General features: G+C 43.1%; 3 protein-coding genes across 5 annotated transcripts in view; 1 reads left to right on the top strand and 2 right to left on the bottom strand.

Annotated features, from left to right (window-relative positions):
• Window positions 1-837, bottom strand: part of hpn (hepsin) — a 22,682-nt gene extending 21,845 nt beyond the window's left edge. The window contains exons 1-2 of the mRNA XM_063199443.1: window positions 625-837; window positions 109-213 (exon numbers count right to left, since the gene is read on the bottom strand). Coding sequence (XP_063055513.1) covers window positions 109-127 — 19 coding nt within the window. The 5' untranslated portion in view covers window positions 128-213; window positions 625-837. The remainder of the gene's footprint in view (window positions 1-108; window positions 214-624) is intronic.
• LOC134449484 (programmed cell death protein 1-like) overlaps window positions 1-10,466 on the top strand; it is a 14,887-nt gene extending 4,421 nt beyond the window's left edge. The window contains exons 1-5 of one of the 3 annotated variants that reach the window (XM_063199444.1): window positions 3,805-4,091; window positions 5,178-5,361; window positions 5,777-5,985; window positions 8,977-9,094; window positions 10,096-10,466. In XM_063199444.1, the coding sequence (XP_063055514.1) occupies window positions 4,040-4,091; window positions 5,178-5,361; window positions 5,777-5,985; window positions 8,977-9,094; window positions 10,096-10,150 (618 nt within the window). In that variant the 5' untranslated portion in view covers window positions 3,805-4,039 and the 3' untranslated portion in view covers window positions 10,151-10,466. Of the gene's footprint in view, window positions 1-3,804; window positions 4,092-5,177; window positions 5,362-5,776; window positions 5,986-8,976; window positions 9,095-10,095 lie in introns of those variants that run through there. The other 2 variants (XM_063199445.1, XM_063199446.1) reach the window with 2 other exon arrangements.
• Window positions 10,467-10,537: 71 nt separating this feature from the next.
• Window positions 10,538-23,785, bottom strand: si:dkey-33i11.1 (B-cell receptor CD22). The gene is made up of 12 exons (XM_063199905.1): window positions 23,734-23,785; window positions 23,105-23,315; window positions 22,472-22,614; window positions 20,902-21,162; window positions 19,987-20,256; window positions 18,968-19,237; window positions 17,450-17,719; window positions 14,037-14,118; window positions 13,789-13,837; window positions 13,476-13,565; window positions 12,797-12,939; window positions 10,538-12,528 (listed from the first exon to the last, which is right to left on the bottom strand). Exons 1-12 carry the CDS (start codon window positions 23,783-23,785, stop codon window positions 12,426-12,428), a joined length of 1,944 nt encoding a protein of 647 aa, XP_063055975.1. The 3' UTR covers window positions 10,538-12,425.
• Between the last annotated feature and the right edge of the window lie 1,549 nt (window positions 23,786-25,334).

Raw genomic sequence — 25,334 nt, 5'->3', positions numbered from 1 at the left:
AGCGAACCCCATTAATCTTTAACATTAGTGTCGCCTGATGCATGGGGGTTTAAAAAGGAGACATGGGAGAGAGAGAGAGAGAGAGAGAGAGAGAGACTGATCACTCACCCTTCTTCTTCTCTGCCATCTTTTCTCAGCCAAGAGAAAAACAGGCCCAGGACTCCTTTTCACAACCTTCTGAGATGCTTCAGAAGTCCAACTATTTATTACCTCCTGTGTAAAGCAGAGAATATAATGGCACAAGAATTAAACTTCAACTGTGGACACAGATGGGTTAAACAAGTTAAATAAACCAAAGGGCAAAGTGAAGGGCCATGGCGTCTATTGTTGTAGGCTACCATAGTGGAACATGTTATAGGCTAGGTCTAAGTTGTTATTGTGTTCTTTACCCTTAAATTAAAACATTGTCTTCAGAAGGCAAAGAGAAAAAATAGGCCCCGTCAATATTCACACAAATGTAGACAAATGATTCTTGATTTCTTCAGTGAGCTATACTCTTCTACAAGCCGTTGTTTTCTTACTTTTGTCATAAACAACTTGGGCTATCACACAAAATGATTGAAAGAGTGCCGAATACAACCATAACATTGCATGAATAGAATGATTCTTTATGTCTTAACTCACCTGTTCGTCGCTAAAAAATGTCCAACTATATTTCTTTTTCTCCCCTTGTTTAAAAACGGGCAGTCAACGGCCTATTGTTCTGAAGAACAGTTTCGTGGTATTGTATTTCCAAATTACGCATGAAGGTTGGTGAAAATAATGCACATGTACGCTATGTTCTCCAAATTCCACCAGTCCGTTAACAGGTAACTTACAAACAGAAGGAATTCTCACCCACTGTCGCTCTCGGTCTCCCACTCTCTCGGTCACTCGTTGATCCTCCTCCTTCCGGTCAGTGCAAATCCACCTGTACTGACATACCTGAGTAGGTCAGCCTAACCGGCTGGCGAAGGTACGTGCCTCACATGGAAACGTGTTCTAGGCTATATTGCTATGTAACGTTATCTTTCCCCATCTCAAAATATCAAAGTTTACACTCGGGAATGCAAGAAATTATATTGTGGGGGGGGCTTTTAAAAACAGACCGTGTGTTATAACGGCAGATGTAACCCAAAACAAAATGAAATAGCCTTTAAGGCCTACATGTAGGCCTAGCCTATATGGGCCTAACCGTGTAGGTGACATTAGGTAGACCTAGGCCTAGGCTAAATGCAACTTTTTTTTTGGACACAATATCGTCGAGGCTATAGGCCTAATCTATCCCATTTTTAAAATTACTATTTGTCAGGATTTTCTGTCGAAATTGCATGATGAAATATAACAATTTAGGTCCCACAAGTCTCGAAACATTCAACTTTTTAGGAATGAGCAGCTTCAGGAAAAGTGCCATCTTATCAGGTTAAAGGAGCAGATTAAATGGAAAAAAGGGAAACCCTAAATAATTAATCATTAATTTTGCCAAAACCTCCTTTCTCTGGACATTGTTCCTCCTGTTTTTTCACTCCTGTTTCCTCAATTTCTTTTCAGTGATGATATCATGCTTATCAATGTCATTGCTGATATGACCTATCATAAATCCATCGCACTTGCATTTCTCTTTGTAAGTAGGCCTAAATAGGAATATAGAATTATAGAATTATTGTTTTTTGTGTGGAAGTAATATGTAGCCTAGTTGTTATGTGTATGTTTTGTCCATGTAAAAAAACATTTGCACAATGCAAAGAGTAGTAGGTCTATCGGCTAGGTCTATTCAAGTTTTTTAAGAGTATGTGTGACACAAGCACTGAACGCATCACATTCATAGTTAGGCTCTGTGTAAAAGTAAAAGTATTATGTGGAGACATTTTTCTATTAATAGGGCCTGAACTGGGGCCACCACGACTACTTCCTGTGCTGTGTGCTTGTGTGTGTGCTTGTGTGTGTGTGTGCTTGTGTGTGTGTGTGTGTGTGGGGGGGGGGGGGGGGGGTTGATAGAGAGATCTGACCTGTGAATATATGCATGGTGGATATATGTGAAATGTGTGTGATGTCTGTATCTTTTTCTGTGTTTATGTATGTATGCTACTTGACACCTTAATTTCCCTCAGGATCAATAAATTATACTCTTCTCTCTACTCTACTCTACTCTACTCGACTCTACTCTACTCTACTCTATTCTACTGTGCTGCACAAAATGTTGCTGTCAAGTGTGGGGACAGCCATGGCCTAGTGGTTAGGGTAGGAGGTGTAGCAGTCCTACCTACACCCCTGTCCAAGGCATAAGTGCCCTTGGTAACACTTTATTTTAGGGATACATCTATTAGCACTAATACATACAATGTGCCTGTATGAGTAACTTATAAGGCATGTACAAAGCAAAATCAAACATTTGTTAGGCATGTATTCGCAAATGTCTTGTTCATGCACAATAAGGGATTTATTACCAATTTAACCTTAGTAAGGACCTAGTAGGCCTTAGCGTTTGCTTAGTAGGCCTACATGCCTTACAAGTTACTTATGCAGGCATTAACATTGTATGTATTAGTGCTAATAGATGTATCCCTAAAATAAAGTGTTAACATAAATAATAATAAATAAATAAGCAACAAAAAATAAAGTGTTGAGCAAGGCACCTAACCCCACATGGCTCCAGGCACTGTAACCAATATACCATGTAAATAACTGTACTGTAAGTCGCTTCGGATAAAAGCGTCAACTAAATGTAATGTAATGTATGTAAAAGTCAGTTTGGCCAAGTAGGCTATTTCTGTCTTTTCAGTATTCCCTGAAATAGTTGACCAATAAAAACAAGGCAGGGTACGCCGAAAACACAGTCATTATGTCATAATTATATGAGTGAGCAAACTACAATAGGCGGGGTTGTGGTTGTGGTTGTGGTTGACCATACATGGAAAACGAGGTCAAGTTATCATTGTTATCGAATGCCAGCATGAAGTGCTCAACTTCAAGATGATTAAACCACCCCTCCCTAAGCCTGATACAGATATGCTGAGCTGAGATTTGATTGAAATAATGCCCTGCCCTTCGGCTCACTTGTTAGGGCACCTGCCTCCCATGCCGGTGTGAAATTATATCTGGTATCCCCATAACATAGTGGTTGCCCTGATGTGAGATACTCAGTGACGGGTCAAAACTTATCTGAATTAAGCACTTAGCGCAGAGCCTATGTTATACCCTTACTGTGACCAAAATTGTAATGGCTATGTCTTAATCTGTTTCTTAAGGCTCTCCGTACTGTCATATTAATGTTGTGATATAATTGAGTATTTTCAGCAAATAGTGAATACTAGGCCCGCCGCCGACCCCATCTGCAAGAGGCTACGGGTGACTTTTATATACAACAAATCACTATTGGTTCTGGCATCTGGGTAACGCAGCCTTGTGAAAAGAAATTGTATTTCCTTTTATTTCAGATGTTGTTGTGGCGGATATGAGTCCTATGGAAACCTTATTCAACTTAATTGAGTAATTCTTGAGTAATTCTTGGTTTTCTTTGATGTCCAGTTATAGCTTGACACAGGAACTCAGAGAAGAGGGAAGTTAAAAAGAAACTCAAGTGTGCACCAAGTGTGCGCACACCCACACACTCACACACCAAGCCACACACACCCTCTTGCTCCCTCTCTGTCTGTTTATGTCTGTCTGCCTCTCCCTCCGACTCGCTGTCTTTAATTCTCTCTGTCTTTAATTCTCTCTCTCTCTCTCTCTCTCTCTCTCTCTCTCTCTCTCTCTCTCTCTCTCTCTCTCTCACACTCACACTCACACACACACACACACACACACACACACACACACACACACACACACACACACACACACACACACACACACACACACACACACACACACAGTCAGCACCTTAACCACAGGTATGACTAGGACATGCCCATAGGGTCTAATGGCATAGTTGAGTCACATCTGTTGCTAACTCACTCAACCACCAGACTAACAAACAAGGAGGTACTGTAGGCTACACATGCTTCATGGTCCAAACGCACAGCTAGACGTGAGCCTGTGAGGTGGAGGGCAGGAAGACATGGTGGGATCTATTGATGCTTTGCTTTGGCTATCGTGGCTGCTGTTGGCAGGTACGCTTTACAAATTCATGTTTTGTTTTCTCAATTCAGTATAGTGTCAACTGAGAAATCTGATGTGATTACACGTGCAGCATAGATTGTATAAGTTTGATTCTATTGTCATGTTAATGAACTTAGTAGCTGGTGATGGGTGAAAGAGAGCAACCGTTTTTGGCTTAGTCTCTTGATAAAAAAGCTGAAAAAGAACAGTTGTTTTCCGTCGTTCCCCTTTTGGTCTCTTTACAGTGTTTACATGAAAGTCGGAATGGATGAAAACCATGAAAAGTGATCAGAGATCAGTAACAACATGATTGCACCAAAATGTCTATTTGTTTGCCTCAATATATTTGGTCTTATATCAGGAGTCGATGTTAAGTATTATTGAAGTGAAGTGAATTTCAAGAACTCTCTTTTGACAAACCTGTCAGATTAAATGCAGCAGTGTTTGTTGAGGCTAAAGACAATACAATATCCTTAAGCTAAATGTGGTGCAGTGCACTACAGTAAACACTTTCACCCTAATGTTGTAATTGCACGCTGTCTACAATGAGTCATGCCAACGTTTTTAGAAGCAGATGTCAGGCTGGCATAACCACAGCTAATGTCACTATTGTGTGAAGTTGGTAGATTAATTAAATATACAAACATGTTTTACTTACGTTGAATGAATGTTTTCATATAAATATCATAGTTGAATCCATTCAATAGTGACATTTTCCGTGGTTGCACCACCTAACTGCTATTGAAATGTCAATGACCCATGAGCAAGTATGAGCCTCTGGTCCAACTGGTCCTACAAACAGCCCTTACGGATCTATAAATAGTGTGAAGAGTCAAGGACGTCCATATTTTAGTGTTAAGTCGATTTTGAACACCTGTAAGGTTGCTATTACTAAAAGAGTGATGACTACTTGTTTAAGCTGTTACGTACTACTTGTTTACTGCGGTTACTTGAGACCTTTGGTAATGCCACAAGCAGGGAAGCTGACAGGGGTGGGGTGTGTGTGTGTGTGTGGGGGGGGGGGGGGGGGGGTTGTTCCAATTATAGGGCTAAGACTGAATTAAAGGGTTTAACTGCCCTTCATCTCTCCTGTGCAGTTGACCTGTGTGCATCATGGGTGGTAAAGATGCCCACCGGCCCCCTCAAGGCCCTGGTCAACTCCTCCATCGTCCTCCCCTGCTCCTACGACTACCCGGAGCAGTTCTGCCCGGCAATGAACCGCACGTGCGAGGTGCTCTCTGAGATGTGGTGCCTGAACCAGGAAAGCTGCATCACCCAAAGGTACTAGACATTTACTGTAATGTGAAAAGTGAAAGCCCAACTGGGAAACTCCAATTCCCATTGTCATTGTGATATAGCACTCCACAGCAAACAAGTGTTCACTGCACACTGTACACAATGAAATGGCATTTATGCCTCACCCGTGCAAGGGGGCAGCCCCCAATGGCGCCCTAAGGGAGCAGTGCGGCGGGATGGTACCATGGTCAGGGTACCTCAGTCATGGAGGAAGATGGGGGAGAGCACTGGTCAATTACTCCCCCCACCAACCTGGCGGGTCGGGAGTCGGACCGGCAACCTTGTAAATAACATTAAGTTGTAATGATGAATTAAAATGTGAAATATGGTAATGTGAATTACGACATTTCATTTTGTAAGGAACTTTTCATTTAATTTCTGTTACTCCGATCTCTCATAGGTACGTGCACCACAGTGCGGGGATCTTCCCGGAGCCGGCCTACGCGGGCCGGGTGACGTACCTGGGGACGCTGGGCAGCAGGAACTGCTCGCTGAGGATCTCGGAGCTGCGGGCATCCGACAGCGGCGTCTACGTGTTTCGCTTCATCACGGAGCACCCCGCGGCCAAGCTCCCGGGGCAGAGAGGCATCAGGCTTGTAGTGGAGGAAGGTGAGAGGTCACAGAAACACAGACATGCGCACGCACCAATGCACGCACACACACTCACAGACGCACGGACGGACGCGCGCACACGCACACACACACACACACACACACACACACACACACACACACACACACACACACACACACACACACACACACACACACACACACACACACACACACACACACACAGGACTGCATCCGCTTACCCATGACTGTCCTAAACACACTGAGCATGAAATGATATACATATTCACGCGTAATACTGTGAAATAATGCAACTATGTGAAAATCATAAAAGGGTGGACTGTTCCTAGACTGTCTCGAGTTGAGTTAACTTACAAACTTACTTTTTACTTTTACGGTTTGCAATGTTTTACAGTACAGTATAGTCAGTCAGTATAGTCATGATAGTAAAATACCCCTTACAACGCGACCTTGTGCAGAACATGTCACTGGCTAATTTTTAGAACACTATTTCACTGGAATAATGCATGCAAAACAATCACAGCTCTTAAGTGTTGTTCCCTCCATGTGAGGAACCAGGCAGTTGCAAAGTGTCATGTGATGATGGCTGGTTAGGTGAAGGGTCTACTAGGTTAAAGGAAAAGGGAAGTTTTCTCACTGCACTGCGCTACAAAGGAGTCTCAGAAGCCAGACAATGGCCTGGGATATGTCGTGACTTAGCTTAAATGCGCAACCATGTGCGAACAAGCTCTCAGAGCGCTATGCACAATACTAGCGATATCATGTAGGCGGCAGATAGCCAACAAGGCTCCTCCTATGAATGTTTTCCACCAACATTTGACTCTACCGCGACCTCGACATGGAAGTTCAAAAGACTTCCCCTGTTGCTATCAGTATTGCACTGTGCGCACCGCACCGCACATGCTTCCATACCTTGTGTTCAAGTGTGCTACCGCATGCAAAATTGACATACATAATCATGTAGAGCAACACGTTTGTGCACAAAATGTGCATGTGCACATACAGTACACACGTGTCCTTTAGCAAGCACATCCTAGGCATATACTGTAATATGAAATGTATAGTCTGGGCTCGCACCATAGGAAGATCTGTGGAACGAATGGTTGGTGTTCAGACTGTGTGGTCTTACAGTAAATGACTCATTTACTTACAATGACTCACTCACTCACAATGACTCACTACACAGGTTCAAAACTACAAAGAGCTTTGTAATTAGAGGACAGAGCCAGGCCAGATTCAGCTATGATTATCCCTTATGGTGCGAGGCTAGACCAACACCCACAAGGCAAAAACCATATTCCATCAGTAGGGTTGGTTGAATTTACCAGGGTAATTTTGTCCTGCTTATCTTTAAAGAGACACTCCACCCATTTGCATTTTGCTTTCCATTGCTAGACACCCAGTCATGCTTTTGAATGGTCATGCAACACTCTCTCAATTCCCCCTGAGACAGGAGAAATCCGTATTCACCTCTTAACACTTCCTCCAACAATGATGTAAACATCGTCATTTTGCATCATTGTAGGAGGAAGTGTAAGAGAGGTGGATTTCTGTTGAGACTACAAGCCTTTTTCCCACCCTTTCAACCCCGCCCATAGGGGGTTGGACCTAATGTGCTAACAGACCTATCACAGATCAGTGTTCCAGTGCTTTTGAAATCACTGGCATTGAGGCTCCAGTAAGTCACTGGGTGCGATCGATTTCGAATTTTGTCGACCGATGGACAGAAAACACTTGAGCGAGAACTTGTTGTCACGATGTGGGTGTTATTAAAACAGTGCATTTAAAGTCGGCCACAAATATGAATGAGACGATGAGCTCGCCCCAGTTTGCTCTACTAACACATCTCGTGTGAGGAGTTGGGGGACAGGTAGCGAGGAGGAGCTGAAGTGGGGACCTGCGCAAACTTGTGTAGAGGTGTGAGACAAGACTCATATACACACGTGAGTGAGTTGTTGACCAACCAGTTCATGGCCGCGTGACCTCGCAGGCAGTCCGCAGACGAGCGTTGAAGGGGATAAGCAACTGCAGAGGTTGCAAGATCTGACTACAGTCGCATTCATCCCGCGATAGTTTGACACCATGTGACATGTCATCTCGTCGACGCAACATCACCGAAATTTCGAAGTTTGACCGGAAATCTAACTGGCATGCAGCATTTTCATCAGTGCATTGCTGTCTAAATGCGCATGCATGCGTTGACGACTACTCGAATGCACTTATTGGCAGAGCTGCCTGAGTGTAGCCTGTGGAACTTTATTATGGGAATTGTTGTCACAAATCCACAAGCACTAAAAAGTCATTTTCTGCCTTTTCTCGGCCAAGAAGGTGCCAAATTAGAAATGTATGCTACTATTCTACTACATATGACCCACTTTCAATACATACTCATGTCTCTACAGGTGGAATGCCCCTTTAAAGACATGAAGGATTTTCAAGTTTCCAAGTTTCTCTTGGGAAATGTTTTTTTGCACTCAGTTTGCAATTTTATAAACACTTTGCACCAAAGTACCAAACCAATCCATTTCCACAACACTCATTTTGCATAACTGTGAACACAACTCACTGCCTTACACACAATTTCCAAATGATGGGCACACTCCTACATTCCTAACCTATTGCTGCAATCTGTACAATAATGTGATGCGTGTGCTAGCGATTTTGTATAAAAAAACATTTCTTTTTACAACTATGTGTACAGTTAAGCAAACTGTGTTGGGGGTTGCAATGTATCTACACAGTTTTGCTGCTTCGGTGTGAATTTGTGTGAAGAGTTCCACAAAATTAGGTAAAATTACCAAAAAAAGATCTTTATGTAATAATCAGAGAAAAATATGTAGGCTAATGATCTCTCTCTCTCTCTCTCTCTCTCTCTCTCTCTCTCTCTCTCTCTCTCACACACACACACACACACACACACACACACACACACACACACACACACACACACACACACACACACACACACACACACACACACACACACACACACACACACACACACAGATAATACACACAGAAAAGATGCTGTATCATCAAAGGACAGCACAGGTGTGGTGTTGTGGACCATTGGCATTCTGTTGGCAGTAGTCCTGGCTGCAGCGGCCGTGTTCTTTTGCAAGAGGTCAGTGTGACTCCCTCATTTTTGGCATATTTGCACAGAGCTGAGCCAGAGAAATGTGTGCATGCAGTGGATACTGCACTCCTATTGTATGCTTGTACCAGAGATTCTTTATAGAGATATGCCAACATAATAGGTTTCTACGGGCACCTAACGTGACCAGATTCCGGTCTGCCTAAAGGAGCGTGTCATAATGCTCCTAGCATTGAATAGAACAGTCCTTAGGTCTGCCTAGGTCTGCCTAAAGGGGGATCCCCCCCCCCCCCCAATAATAGAACCCGGAAGCAATGTGCCAATGGAACCTCTCTCTCTCTACTCTCTCTGCTCTACTCTCTCTACTGTACACTATGTGCTGTATATACTGTATGTACCGCATGTATTCATGTATTTTTGCACATATACTCTATGTAGGCCTACAGTATAACCTGGTTCTCACGCGATGGTTGTTACATGAAGTTGAGCAGAAATGCACGAAGGGTCTGCGTGAGAGCCAGGCTATGTACAGTAGGCTTATGTGTGCAATCCCGAGGTTGTTTTTGTCAAAATACCCATGGTCAGTTTGACATCTGTATGTAAACATTTTCTGCAATGATGCACCTACTGTATATATACAATAATCATTACACTGTAACTTCTGGACTATGAAGCACAGCAGAGCAGATAAGAAATACCCAATGGATTTAGTCGAAAAAAAATCGTACATAGGTTGTGCTGCTTTATAATTCACGGGTTAGAACATAGGATATTTATTTACACAACAATAGCTTGGGGGCTAACTCCCTTTAATTTCTGTTGTCGCACGTAATAACCCCTAGAGTAGATACATCTTTGTATTAGCTGCAGGGTTCAAAGCAGAAGAAAACAGTTGTGGTTTAAACTCTGGAAATTACGGACACGTAACATCATGTACCGAAAGTAGATGCATACATGTGAAGTTAATTTGTGTGAACAAGAAATGCACAAAACAGGTCATGAAAATGAACATCTCTCCCCTGTGGTTACAGGAGGGCCACGCGGCGATCACAGCACACTATTGTGATGACACACGATGAACCATGAACACGAGGGCCATCATGCTGTGGAATCTGGTGATGGGGGTTGTGTGAGATTAGTCAGCCATCTTTAAAAGCTTGCAGTATGCTTTGTTATGGACTCACTGCCCACTGTTTAAGTTATGCTGTGCTATGTGTCTGTGTGTGTGTGTGTGCGTGCGTGCGCGCGCGCGTGCGTGTGTGTGTGTGTGTGTGTGTGTGTGTGTGTGTGTGTGTGTGTGTGTGTGTGTGTGTGTGTGTGTGTGTGTGTGTGTGTGTGTGTGTGTGTGTGTGTGTGTGTGTGTGTGTGTGTGTGTCTGTGTGTGTGTGTGCGCGTGCGTGTGTGTGTGTGTGTGTGTGTCTGTGTGTGTGGGTGGGTGGTTAGGGGTGGGGGTGCGGGGTCTTGATTGAATGAAGTAAACCTGTAAAAATGACCCAGCAAGCAAATATAACCTATCAAGTATGCACTATGGTCTGCAGTTATTCACTGGATCTATCATAGACCCCGATACCACTGTGTATAGCAGATATGAGAAATCTGGCAATGCAACAATCAGGTCTTTTAATTTATTAAAACAGTCAACTTTTTATTATTTAAAGAAAAAAACAATTATGTTGACTCTGTTTACAAGATTCAAGATTGCTATTGCTGCTGGCCAGATAGATCCCTGCATATACCTGTAGCAGACATGTGCCACTGGTGACCTGTGGATTGCAGTATTGCTTTCCTTTCCTTTGGGTGTTTGAGTAAAAGTAGAAGACATCACATCAACCAAATGAACCAAGACAACTTTATTTACTGTAAAGGTACTGAAAAACTGTTCCTTGATTTTACAGACACAAGTGCAAGAATGTGTGTGTTGTTAGTTATGGGAGGAAAACCATAAACATCCAAAACAAAACAAACTGGATTGTTTTTCCTACTCATTAAAATTGTCTAAACATATAGCATTGTTTGTATTTGAAACCAGTCCTGTCCTCATTTAATGTGCACATGCTCCACTACCACAAAATGGGTCAATCACAATCATGAAATCAGCCAAAAGAAAGAAAATGTTTGCCACTATGCCGCAATGCATATGATCCAATTCATGTCCAGTGCATTTGGTACAATGCTCATGTTGTTATTTCTGTCTTCTACTACTGTTTAAATGTACACTGCAAAAAATGCTCTCTTTGAGTACTTTTTTATTTAGTTCTGCAGCACTTTCTTAAGCACCAACAAAGTGAAAATTCAAAATGTCAAGATGTAGGCCTAATTATTTAAGTTCTGCCATAAATACAAAAAAAGGTTCGAGTGTGAGTTTGTGATTGAGGATATAGAGAATTCACATAGGCTACTACAGTATGTCCAAAAACTCTACCTCTTTGATGATCTAGTCTCAAGAATGCTTGGACGTGCCACCACCTTTGTTACTAAATTCTGAGATGAAAGCGTTAGTAGCCATGGGGAAATGGGCACTGTGGTGTTGCATTTGTGTTACATGTACAAACTGTATGTCATAAACTGTCAAACAGCTAGCATTGATAACAGATACAAATGTTAAGTGGATGGCAACATATTGATTGTGTGTGGAATATGACTTTTATGATAGAGAGATGGACATGGACACCAAAATCTATGCCACAATAATCCAAACACTTCAACTGTGTTATTACTGTAGTAGAAGTACTGTGGCTGAATATACAGTTCAACAGTTCACTACAGTAGGCAGAATAAGGAAATTAAGTGACCATAGATTCATAGCTGATAGTTACAGTGCACAGAAGCCATTTCAAATAAGTAAATATGAAGAAGTAAGAATTTGCTGAATATTGAGTGGGTGTGCACAAGGGTTTACCACATAGGCCTACTCTCACTTATGGTTATTTGTCAGCGACATTTAATGGGATGAAGTCTACACCTGAGCGTGTGTTAAAAAGAAAAAAACATTTTGGGAACATGACTCGATTATTTGACATTTTATTTATTATTACTTAGAATTACTTTGTAGGTTTTAACTAGATAACAAAATAGTATTGGTCCATTTAAGCATGAAATTAGACTTGGGATCACACACAGGCTTAGATTCTGGCAAAAAAAAATAAATGAACACAGTTGTTAGATTTGTACATTTCCTCCTATACCTCACAAATGCTACAGATTCTGTTATGGTTGACTGAAAAGGTATTCAGTACCTTCTCTCTTGCCAGCATCCACTTGAACATACTGTTATAACTTCAGACAAAGTTGATTTTGTACTGTATTGATATATGCAGCAATAAAATGGTATTGAATGTTGAGAGTGACATCAGTGGAGTTTTCATGGCTGCTCATTGGAGAGGACAGAGTAAATGACTTTAGACTTATCTCTGCTGCCTTTACTGCCATCTAGTGGGAGATGAGTGATCTGCACCTGGTCCAAACTGAGAACAACAAACATGACATGATGACAAAATGTAAAGCAACTTCATGTTGCAGCCTCATGGTTACAATAGTAGGGAGAAATATGTGAATATCCCGTTAAATCAATTGAAGATCAAATTAAATAGCCTAGCCATAAAAAGGGAATGAACTGCCTTGAAAGACAACATCACAGTAGCCTAACAGTTAATAAATTAACACAGTTATGTCTCTACTCTCTATGGTATTTTTTAGTATGGTCAAGGCCCTACTGCGGCCCACTGTCCTCACCTTGGCATCCTGGAGTAATGAACAGTGATGTAACTGAGCTTGTTGTCGTCCTGTGGAGGCGGTGTGAGCTCCGTCAAGGGCACGATGGAGGGGTGTAGGCTGTCAGTGCTCTCCGAGTCATCGCATGACTCCTCCGGCTCCTCCTGGAGGGCCAAGTCAGGGATTTAACAAACTCAGAACTAACATTCTAATTTTCGACGATAGTTTGTCCAAAGTTCGAAGGCAATTTAGTTGTCACATGTATAGTTATAGCAGTGTAACATTTCGGTAACACTTTCATTGACGCAGGTGTCATACGCATGACATACCAATGTCATAACAGTGTCATAATGCATTTCCGTGCAATTCATGTGTCATAAACATTATGTCAATGTCACAAACATTTTATGACTTTATCATTAAGTGACATTCGGTTATGGCAAAGACAGCACTAACAATGTCAACTTTTCATGACCATAACACATTTATGACACTGACACAATGTTTATGACTCGCTCATGACTATGTCATGACACTGTTTTGACACTATTATGACACTGCTATGTCATCCGTATGACGCCGGTGTCAAGTAGTGTTACCACAATTTCCAGTGAAATATGGGACATGTTGTTGTTGTTGTTGTTGTGGTCGTGGTTGTTTTTGTTGTGGTGGTTGTGGTTATTGCTGTCAAAGAATGTACCGGAATGTCTGTCATCTTGGAGTTCCGCAGCTGAAAGGTGTCCTGTGGGGACTCGTAAAACATCGTCTCGGGCATCGCTGTTGACCTCCGCTTGGTTGAAGGTCAAAACAAGAAAATAAAAGACATCATGTACTTCTAATGTTGTCTAGTAGTAGTAGTAGTAGTAGTAGTAGTAGTATTGTTGCTGTTGTTGTTATTAATGTACATTGTATTTCATTGTATACATATGTATTTCATTCAACTCATATTCATTTAATTTTTTATTAGTATCCAAATGCTTTCACTTGAGCAGGGCACTTAAAATGCAGCTAACCTGCTTGGTGTTCCCCGTGCGTTCATGATCCACCCGGTGCATGTTCTTGCTGTGTACGGATTAAAACACAAGAAACAGCAAGTCAGCTTTCTAGGTGATGCCCAGGAGTCTGTATTGCTGTACCCCATCAATGTGGGGGGAGGGGGATGGAGAGAGAGAGAGAGAGAGAGAGAGAGAGAGAGAGAGAGAGAGAGAGAGAGAGAGAGAGAGAGAGAGAGAGAGAGAGAGAGAGAGAGAGAGTGCGTTACCTGATCATGACAGCCACAGTGAGTGAGATCAGGCCTACAGACACACCCATAGCAGAGGCCAGGGCAATCACCTTCAGCCGACCTGACAGTCAACACAACACACACACACAGGGAACAACGATGTCAGTTTAGTCATCATAGATGAGCCTTATTTACATATGCAAACTCTGTCATGACATACAGCGTCACAATGTCAACATTTCATGAACTCCCATGGCATTGCAATGCCAAAAACAATGTTGATGATACCAACCTAATTTTATGTGTTCTAACAAGTCATTACTAAAGCCCTCACTGTATATTTTGAAATATAATAAACTTCATGACAAGAATTAATTCAACTGCAGCAAATCCTTTCTTGTTTTAATTCATATTTGTTCACAGAGAACACATATGGGGTGCGTTTCTCGAAACGTAGTTGTTAGCCAGATAGCAACTTAGGTAGTTGCCAATTAGGAATTGCATTGCAAAACAACAAACTAGCTAATATAGTTAGCAACTATTGTTTTGAGAAATGCACCCATGACCTGTTATTCATCACCACTTTTGCTCCGCTTTAAGCTACCGTATAACAGGTTCTTTTCTTCGGCAAATGGTAGGTGAAGAAATCGTGGTTGTTCTTTAAGCTCAATTAAGGCATTGCAATGAAACCACTAGAAAACGCAAACCCATCAAATAGCCTACTGTCAACTGATTGATGAACATGATTCTTGAAGAACACAAAAAAGAGAAACCACAAAGGTTCATCAGGGTTCAAAAGTAGTTTGACACATTTACATATGGCTCATTCAAAATGTAGATAATCCCAAGAAACCCGACCTAAAACTCAGGAAAAGTGGGCGTGAACATTTGGTGACGCAAAGTCAGTTCGAGATTTCTCGAGGTTGATCTCAGGCGGAAGTATATAACGAGTTCCCGAGCTGACGTTTTGTGTGGCGACACACGCATCCTCAACATGGCGCCCATGCATGCAACTGGCATGTCAACAGTATCACAAATGCTAAAATATCATCTTGTAATCACTATCAACAACACCAGTTAATTTCATTCAATTGCAGATGCACATATGTCAGTAATGCTGGTCTCTGACTGTTTAATTTAGCCTACGTATGATATGTCGTGGATGTGGAGGCTGAAATGGAGGTGAAAAAAAGAAAAGAGAACCAAAACAAAACAGGCATGATTCCAGACTGTTCCGGGATCTGTGCCGTTCATGCACCAAAGGCCAGAAATCGGTTGTTTCGTCAGCAATGTCGTCAGCTGTCCGGAGAGCAACCGAGACCGTGAAGGCGACAATAATCTGCAGACTAGACATGACATCAGAGAATGCACATCCTCTTTGTCTCATGCTGTGCCAAGTTTAGAGTCCATCTGAGCTGGCAAAGGTCATGGTGAGACTCATAGATTAGATCGACGTACTCTAGAAACTTAAAAGGGGTAATTGGCATCGGTGAGTCATGTAGGCTATCAACAGAGTCTCACATGAGTTACATTGCTGAAAGTGTCTGCAGACGGTTGCTTCACACCAAGAGGGATTATAAAGGGATGTAAGGAGCAGGTTATTGCAGTTCACATTCCATCTGAACAGCTGGTGTCAGCAAATTAGTCAGAGAAGAGCCTGAAAAATCTATTGCAAGACATCCTGAAAATATCGCTGCCTCTGGTCGACCTTTATAAGATTAAGAAAAATATGGAACTCAAAGCAATACACCATCAAAACAAAACAACGACTATATGAAAGCTGTGTAATATCTACTCTGCTATATGGTGCCGAATGCTGGAAAACCACAGAAGGCGACCTGCACAAACTATCCACCTTTCATACAACATCCCTGTGCAAAATCCTACACATCTACTGGCCCCAAACCATCTCCAACAAGAAGCTAGTCAACATCACCCAGTAAGAAGATATGCAATACACCTTCAGGAAGCGCAGATGGACCTGGATCAGCACAACCGTATCTCTTTCATTTCGTGAATAACTTTAATTTTCGTGGTGCATTCACGTTATTGCCCGTTTTTCGTGGTTGGGCAACGAAACGCTGCCTATTCATTTGAATTGCCCGACTGCTGCCTAGCGACCCACTAGTTTGACGCCCTTTCAGTACCGTCACATGGTAATCAAACATTTCAAACAAGCAATTTAGGGTTAGGGTTAGGTTTAGGGTTAAGGTTAGGGTTAGGGTTAGGTTTAGGGTTAAGTAGGGTTAAGGTTAGGGTTAGGGTTAGGTTTAGGTTTAGGTTTAGGGTTAAGGTTTAGGTTTAGGGTCGTATGACATAAGGCGTAAGTACCGAAAGGGCGTCGAATTAGTGAGTCCCGAGTGTATCAGCAGTGTTCTGTCAGCACCCCCTCCCCGCCCCTGCAGATGCTTGGATAACCATAGCAGCAGTGGGGCAATTCAAATGAATAGGCAGCGTTTCGTTGCCCAACCACGAAAAACGGGCAATAACGTGAATGCACCACGAAAATTACTTACCACCAATAAAAAATACTTCACGAAATGACAGAGATAGGGCTCATCAGCCATGTAGGCCTACTCAGAATGGAAAACAATGCAATTCCAAGAGTCGCTCTGCACTGGATCCCAGAGGGCAAAAGGAAGAAAGGGAGGCCAAAGATGACATGGCGCCGGACCATTGAGAAGGAGCTCCAGCAGCACCATCAAAGCTGGGGGACCATCGAGAAGTTGGCTACAGACAGACCAAAATGGATAGACTTTGTTGCTGCCCTATGCGCCGAATGGCGTGATGGGGTTAAGTAAGTAAGTCTGGTCGACCTGAAAAGGGGCATGTGATGTAAAAACTGTCTTGAAAAGATGTTGGGGAAAATAATCTTTGCTGTTGTCCCCCAATGGTTGAACAAGCTACCAGCTGCTACCAAAGTACTGTAGGGCCATCAATCTGGCCCTCTGTGTGTACACGCCACCACACTGTAAAAATACCCATGTTAATTTTTAGCGTTAATTTTACTCATTGTTGTGTAAATATTACGAACTTCACAGTTGTAATACACTGGCCACCAGGCCACCAGCAGAATTTTACATTGACTTTTGACCACACTGTGAGTAATTCGACTCTCCACAGTTTTGTAAACACTCTACCTGGATTTATATCGCTTTACTCTGAAACATTGACACCCTATTTTTTACTGTGTAGGTCTGCATAAGGTGTCTCTATGTGTTAGTAAGCACTTTCCATTAGTGTGCCTGCATGGATAAAAGCAAGGAAATCAGTTTACTATACAACAAAGTCTGCTACCCTGTAAGAGCAGAATTAATTAAACACTTCAAGTGAATTTTTACTCTCGTTTTCTTACTCTCCAAGTGTTGAAGTAACACAACAAAATGCACTGTGTAAATCTGGCAAGGCATGTATGTACTGTACATAGCAAGTTTGTACAAGCGTGTTCTGACCTCGAACTCTGACGGTGAGCACGGGCGAGCTGTGTGTGCCGATGCGGTTGCGCGCCTCGCAGTAGTACTGGCCGCTGGCGCGCGCGCTGACCTCAGCGATGGTGTAGCTGGGGCCCGATCGGGTTTCCCAGGCGTCAGCCGCATTGATCCGGTACCAGGTGAAGTTCTCCACTGCCGGGTTGGCGAGGCTGCTGCACGTCAGGGTCAGGGAGCTGCCCGCGTCGATCACGTTGGATGGCTGCGCCCACACCGAGGTGTTCTTGGGGGCATCTGAGAGGAGGCAGGGGAGATGAAGAGTAGGATGGACGAATACAAAAGACGTGAGTGAGATACAGTGGGGGGAGGGAGGGGGGGGGGGGTTGTGGGCAAGAGAGAGGAAGGTTGGGATGGGAAAATATGAGTGAATATGACAGGAGTGAGTTGTAGTTAGAGGAGAGTACAAAAGGGGGGGAGGCAGGGAAGAAAACGATTAGGAATAGGATGGATGGAGAAGAGGAAGAAGGGATAACAAAAGTGATGGAGATAGAGTTAAAGGAGGACAGGAGAAAGGGATGGGGAACCAGGGGAGATGAAGATGGAGGAGGAGGAGGGAGGAAGAGCACAAAAGGAGGGATGGAGAGAGTTAGACAAGGATAGGAGAAATTGAGGAATTGAGACAGAGGAGAGTGAAACGAGACAAAAGATAAGCAAAGGAGGAAGAGGGAATGTAAAAAGAGGCAAGAATGGACAGAAGAGGAATGTGAGAGAGAGGAAGGGAAGGACGCAAAGCAAGGAAGGAGCGAAATGAAGGGTCAGAGGCAGGGAGATAGAGAGGGGGAAGAAGGTGAGAGAAGTGAGGGTGCGCACATGAAGGAGACACGAGAGCAGATGAGAAGGTAAAAAAAGGAATAAGAGGACAGAGAGGGGAGGGGTTCAAGGCAACTGATTGATTTAGAGACCTGCTCAAGGTTGGTGTGAGGTGAGCTTTGCTTTCACTTAGAGTAACTCGAACAGATCTAGAGTAGAGATGAGCAGGCAGGCAGGCTGCCCAATCAAGGAAGAGAAACTGATTCAGCAGAATGGTTTCGCTGCCTCAAGGAGATTTGGAATGTATTATCTATGCAATCAGGATAGTTTACAAGGATCAAAAACAAACAGAAACGAAAATACAGAACTGACTAATCCAACTATTTGTTTTGTCCAAGTTGCTGAGGGTGCCTGACTCTGCCTGCTTGCCTGATCACTAGGATGGGCGGGACCAGGCAAACTGCCTGCCATGTCTCAGGTTGTCTCTGTCTGAACAGTGAAGAAAGACTAACTAGGTGGAAGTCTATGGAATGCAAGAAACTCCCTGCCCTAATTTTACATTATAGAATGATAATTTTATTGTAAAAGAAAAAAAAACACCAGAAGCAATAGAGTATGATGAATCAAGATATCTTTCTGTGAGAAAAGGTATGTCTTTCTGGTTCGTGGTAAGTCATATTTTCCCCTGGCCATCCCTTAGATAAGCCTATCTCATGTTATCAAAGCACTTACACAATACTGCCAGAGTGACAGGTGGGGACGACTGCTGGCCAAACTGATTCCACACAGTACAGTAGTACTTCCCGCCGTGGTGTGAGCGCACACTGGGGAACGTGAGGTTCTGCGTCGACCATTTTGTCCAGGGCTGGCCCATGCTGGCTTTGAACCAGGCGTAGCGCTCCGCAGGTGGGTTGGCGTTGGTGCTGCAGGTCAGGTTCACCGAGTAGCCCTCCATGATGTCGCCTCGCGGACTAATCACCACTCTGGTGTTCTTGGGGGCATCTAAAGAACACGAGAGCTATATGGATTACTCAATAAATGAAAACTTATAATTATATATACATGATAGGCCTATAAGATATGTATACAGTATATAAACTATATATACAATGGACTGAGCTGATGAACTAATCAAGCTTTACCTCCTTGCCAGGAAGAGGCTCCAGCTCCATACCAGTAAAGATACATATAGCTGTAAACTACTTAGCATTGTATGAAAAAAACATGAAACATGAACATAGTTTGCCCAAGCAAGCCATTGTAGGAGCCTGAAATAAGATGTAGAGCTGTTAACCACAGGCTTGACACCTAGCAGTATAACTTCCTGTGACATCACCACCTAACTGTGGAGCTCATGAAGCTGTGGGGAACAACAGGTCGGGCAAGAGCCAGGCAACCACCTAACACCCTCAACTACACACCTCTGGGAAATGACTTGGTAAACGCATACAATGGCTACAGTGTAATACTCTTGAAATATTATTTTAAGCTTGAGAAAGCTATACAGCGTCCTTTTTACCCCTTTGCACAGAGCCTATGTTATAACCTTATTGTCATGAAAATGGTAATGACCAACTCTTAATCTCTCTTGGTAATGTCATAGTGTTGTTATGATTTACCTGTATCTTTCATCTGCACAAAGAGGCTACATAGCATGCAGAATATGTGAACAATGTTACAATGAATGTTACAATGTACTATACGTAAATGTAATGCTGGTCAATGAAGACCTCGTGATCATAAAGTCTTACATGTGATGTTGAGCACGGTGGGTCTGGAGCGGTCTGTGCCCAGCGAGTTGCGGGCCACGCAGAAGTAGGCACCGTGGTCCGAGTACTCCAGCCTCCATAGCCGCAGCTGGGGCTTGAAGCTGTCGGGCAGGCTGCCGCTCTCGCCCTCCTTGAACCAGGCGAAGCTCTCCACGGCGGGGGCCGCGTCACTGCTGCAGGTCAGGGTGGCCGCACCTCCCTCCGCTAGGCCCATGGGGGGGCTGATGTCCACCTTGGTGGAACGAGGGGCATCTGAGGGGGGCGCAGATAGACAGACAGACAGACAGACAGAGATAGACAGACAGACAGACAGACAGACAGACAGACAGACAGACAGACAGACAGACAGACAGACAGACAAACAGACAGAGATAGATACAGACAGACAGACAGAGATAGATACAGACCGACAGAGAGAGCAAGAGGAGCAGTTTGAGTACATAGAGTACATGCTGTCTATTGCCAAATTCGATCTTTTCATTAATATTTACAAAGTAATAAACTAAAATGACCAAAGTACAATAACAATAACAATGTTCAGCTAAAAATGTCTATTTCTGAAAATTCAAAATGGCGAACCATGGAGAAGATCCCACTTTTCATGTTTGAAAAGTGCAATATTCCCAGTTATAATGAATACTTTGAATTTGAAGGTCATGGTAAGTATTCATGAAAAAGGTACCATTTGTGAATGGCAGAATAAATTATGGAAATAAACTACTAAAAATATTACACAATGCACCTTTAAAATTAAAATATTTGATGATTTTATGTTTGTATATTTTCAGGAAAAGTTATATTTTTCCAACTTTGATTTGCCAAAATGTCTCTACTTGAATGTATTTCATAAATATATGGTAATGTTTTTTTCTGATAAAAACAGGCCACAGTACTTACAACCCAGAGACAGGCTGATGCTTGGAGACAGGACGTTCTGTGGGGGGATGGGTCTGCAGTTGTAGGTGCCAGCGTGCTGGCTGTTGAAGTTGTAGATGGTGGACGACTTGTCAGCTGACCCCAGACTGACCCCGTTCCGCAGAATGGCGAAGGTCTTCCCGGCCGTGGCGGCGCACCCTGTAGCTACGCAGCTCAAGTAGACCGTCTCACCTGCCGCAAACATGTTGCCCGCCCGCGCCGGGTGGACCTGCACCTGTAGCTCTGCAACAGCACAGCATTAGTGTTATTGAAATATCTAAAATAAAATATTGAAATATTTTTAGCCTGTTCAAATCCAGGCTAAAAACCCATCTGTTTCAGATAGCCTATTCTTTATGATTCTTAAACTTTGTTTTATTTTATTTTATTTCATATTTAAAAAAAATATAAATTTATTTATTTATTTTTGTTTAAAATTCTGTTCATGTGTCTTGTTTTATTTTTGTTTCTCTCTGTATAGTGTCCTTGAGTGTTTTGAAAGGCGCTTTTAAATAATATGCATTATTATTATTATTATTATTATTATTGAGGGATCCAGGCCATTTCAAGGCAACAAGGGACTGGGGGCCCCTTTGGTCTTTTCAAACTATTGAGGATGTACCTCCTCAGTGGAGATTTTGATAGCAGTATCATTGTGTAACAGAGGCCAACTAGCAGAGTGTGGCATGGAACGTTAGTAAATCTCCCTCCTGAAGCCTCAATACAGTGCGGTAGTATTGGTTTATAGGACCGGCCCTTTAGCTCATTGCGCTTGTACTGTGCCTCCCATTTCCTAACTGGTGCAGTTGAAGAGGTGGCAGATTCGTATCCCAGAGGAGGACGAACTGTGCAAGAACACCTCTGTCACATTTGCATATTTTGTCATTGAATTTGGGGGATGTTTGCCTTAGGGGTCCAATACTAGGGAATTTCATAGTTTGCTTTCCCATTTGTGACAGGCCTGTGGGGTATGTGGGGTTAGGTGCCTTGCTGAAAGGAATTTCAGTCATGGATGAAGATACAGAGATACACTTTTTTGCGATGTAGTGATATAGACATATACAGTAGAGATACACTGTTGGTCAGGGTGGGATTTGAACCTGCAACCCTATATGACCTCCATGACTGAATACAACCCTCAGTGGCACCTATGGGCTCCTGTCAAGGAATTACAAATCTCTGTACACATTACATTACATTACATTACATTTCACTTAGCTGACGCTTTCATTTGTTCAAAGCGACTTACAACTATTATTTTTCAGGGTATTGGTTACAGTCCCTGGAGCAATGTGGGGTTAGGTGTCTTGCTCAAGGGCACTTCAGCCATGGATGGAGGTGTAGGGAGAGGTCGTGGGGGATTCGAACCGGCAACCCCTAGATTGAAAGACCAACTCTCTAACCACTAGGCCATGGCTGCCCATGTACACCCCCACCATTTTATATATCTAATACATCTGACTTGGTAGGAGCCCCAAGACACGTACAGGCTACAGTACATCTCCACCGGGGCCACTCTAGGTAGCCCTCCATCATCCTATTGGAGACTCACCTGTGACTGACAGAGTGACAGCATCTGGGGACGTCCACCGCCCGTGCTGGTAGTCTGACTCAAACCTGAAGTGGTACTGGCCTGCATCACTGGACTTGACGCTGGTGATCTGCAGACTGCACCTCTTGTATCCTCCCATTAGCCTGATCAGAGTTGTATTCAGAAAGTGGAGTAGGGTAGAGTAAAGTAGAGTAGAGTAGAGTAGAGTAGAGTAGAGTAGAGTAGAGTAGAGTAGAGTAGAGTAGAGTAGAGTAGGAGGTGTGAAAGTAAGGATGATTCTTAGAGTGTTGACACCACTGTCCAAGACTGTTACAGTGAACTGCTTAGGTACACGAACAGTCTTCAGGGGGCAAAAAATAATAAATAAATACACATCTTTGGGTGTAATTAGATCAGTTTGTATGATTCTGGTGTGCTGAGCATTGTAACAAATACAAATAGGATTTTGCATAACATCAAGATATGGATATACAATGTGCATTACAATATCATCGAGGTATACATCTTAAGGTTAAGAGTTTTAGACTTTTAAGTTTAAGTTTTAGACTTTTCATGTATCAGTGAACCTGAGGATGTTCCACAGAACTATTCTTTAACACAGTCAAAAGGATCTAGTGCTCCTGTCCAATGTACCTGACCCGGTCCCGAAAGGATGGGCTCACCATCCCAAGGTCGGTATGGTATGCATATTCCCGCCGGTCGTCTGTTGAGATGTGGAACCACATCACCTTTCGCATGTTGTAGCCCGAGGGGTAGTCATAGTGGCAGGGCAGTGTTACCGTGGTTCCAGCCCAAACGCATATGTTCTTCCGTGAGAGGGTCACAGACCATTTACTGCCCCCTACTGCTGTGGAATAGATGCGCAGGCACACACACACACACACACACACACACACACACACACACACACACACACACACACACACACACACACACACACACACACACACACACACATAGGTGCCGTAAAGTTAGCAGTGTATGTTCTCCATCTCTACAGTGCTGCATGCTAATGGCCCGACTGACGGCAGTTAAAATGACAGATCAATACCGTACACTGCATGTGTTGAATACAAGGACATCCGCAACATTTTTACAAATGTATATAGACATAAACCAATCAGGTACAAACAAAAAATAGCCATATCATACCGTGTTATATCACAGCTTATTAAATAAACTCACCTGGTAAATCACAGTTGAGAATGAGTATCATATCATAGCATGCAGTGTTATATCAGAGACTAATAATCTCACTTTACCTGGTATATCACAGTTGAGAATGAGTATCAGCATCAGCGCACCTATCCACATCTTCGGTCCGAAGCTCTACAGTACAACAACCAAGGAGGCAATGGATGCAGAAGGAACGGACAAAATAAAAAATCAAAGATGAGCACTAGATGTTGGAGTTTGTGACCCACTGAAATCCTGACTCATCTGTTTCCTCAATAATACTGATCAATACACAATACCATCTTATCCTGATTGATATTTAATCAGGCTTGATAGTTGGCACCCTGGAAGTACCTGGTTGCAATCCTCAGCATTCCCCTGCACACAATCCAAGTCCGAGTCCAAGTCCACGGTCCAGACTCAATCAGTGATGATGCCCGAATGTGAAGTTGAGTGGAAAAGTGAATTTAAATCCGCAATCAGGAAAGGGAAGTGAATGTGGGTGAGAGAGTGGCTGCACACCACTGCATCTCCCACTCACTCCTTCACTTGCTCTATCTGCCTTGTCTTGTGCTCTCTTTCTTCACCTCTCTTCTCTCTCTCTCTCTCTCTCTCTCTCTCTCTCTCTCTCTCTCTCTCTCCTCTGTTTGTCACTCAGTCTCCTGGGCAGAGCTGTCGCCCTTTCATGAAACCCGACCTCTTGCTTTTACACCCTCAGCACCCAGGGCCACTGACAGCTTTGGCTGGGCCAGGGACAAAGTCATCTGAAATGTCCCCTACTTAATACATACCATGTAAACAGTGGTGTTTTTGTGGTGGGTATACTGTATATTTGAGCATTTTTTGAGGTGGATATACTGTCTATTGTAAATATTGAATCAATCAATTTTAGGTGAGTATACTGAAATCCCTGACATTTTCAGGTGGGTATACAGCATATACCTGCATTCTACGTAAACTACACCACTGCATGTAAATGGGGACCCAGTTCTGCCACCCTCCCTCTCCCTGCATGCCATGGGCCCCGGACAACTGACCCTTTTGTCCTTTCCCGTCAGCTTACCTGTCAGCACGCCTTTCCGATTGGGAGCAACGTGCAACCCAATCAGATGCAGTGACTGACATCCACAACTTCATATTATATAAGTATAAGAGGGATGAGAGAGGCCATGTCAGTGGGCCATTCTCTGATAACAAAACAATAACAAAACAGCGTTCTCACGTATACTTTTTAGTTAGAACTGGACTGGGGTCACAAAAAGCCCAGGTATTGTTCATGGAGTGGACCCTTCTAAATTGTGGACCAGTCTTTAAGAAAATAAAAAGCAAAAACAATAGCAGGCCCGTGAGGATTCTCAGGCCACCAGGAAATACCCTGAATGCCAGATCGCCAGTCCATGCCTGAATCTTGTTTTGTGCAATAAAATAATCAGAAAAAAAGGTAACACTTAATTTAAGAGGTCTTGTGGTACTGTAGATTCTGACACTATAAAACCTGACTAAATAATTATAAAGATTATCACTGCACCTTTTTGAAGAAAAAAAGCAGACGCTGACACGTATGGTCAAACACTTTAGGACAGAGACACCAAGCAAACAGACAGACCAATGTGACCAAAACATAACCTCCTTGGTGGAGGTAATTACAGGTTACTTACTAATTAGGTACAGTGGAATAATTGGTGTA

This window comes from Engraulis encrasicolus, chromosome 5 (genome assembly GCF_034702125.1).
Source record: "Engraulis encrasicolus isolate BLACKSEA-1 chromosome 5, IST_EnEncr_1.0, whole genome shotgun sequence".
NCBI classification, from domain to species: Eukaryota; Metazoa; Chordata; class Actinopteri; order Clupeiformes; family Engraulidae; genus Engraulis; species Engraulis encrasicolus.
This window is presented reverse-complemented; position numbering and strand designations above follow the sequence as displayed.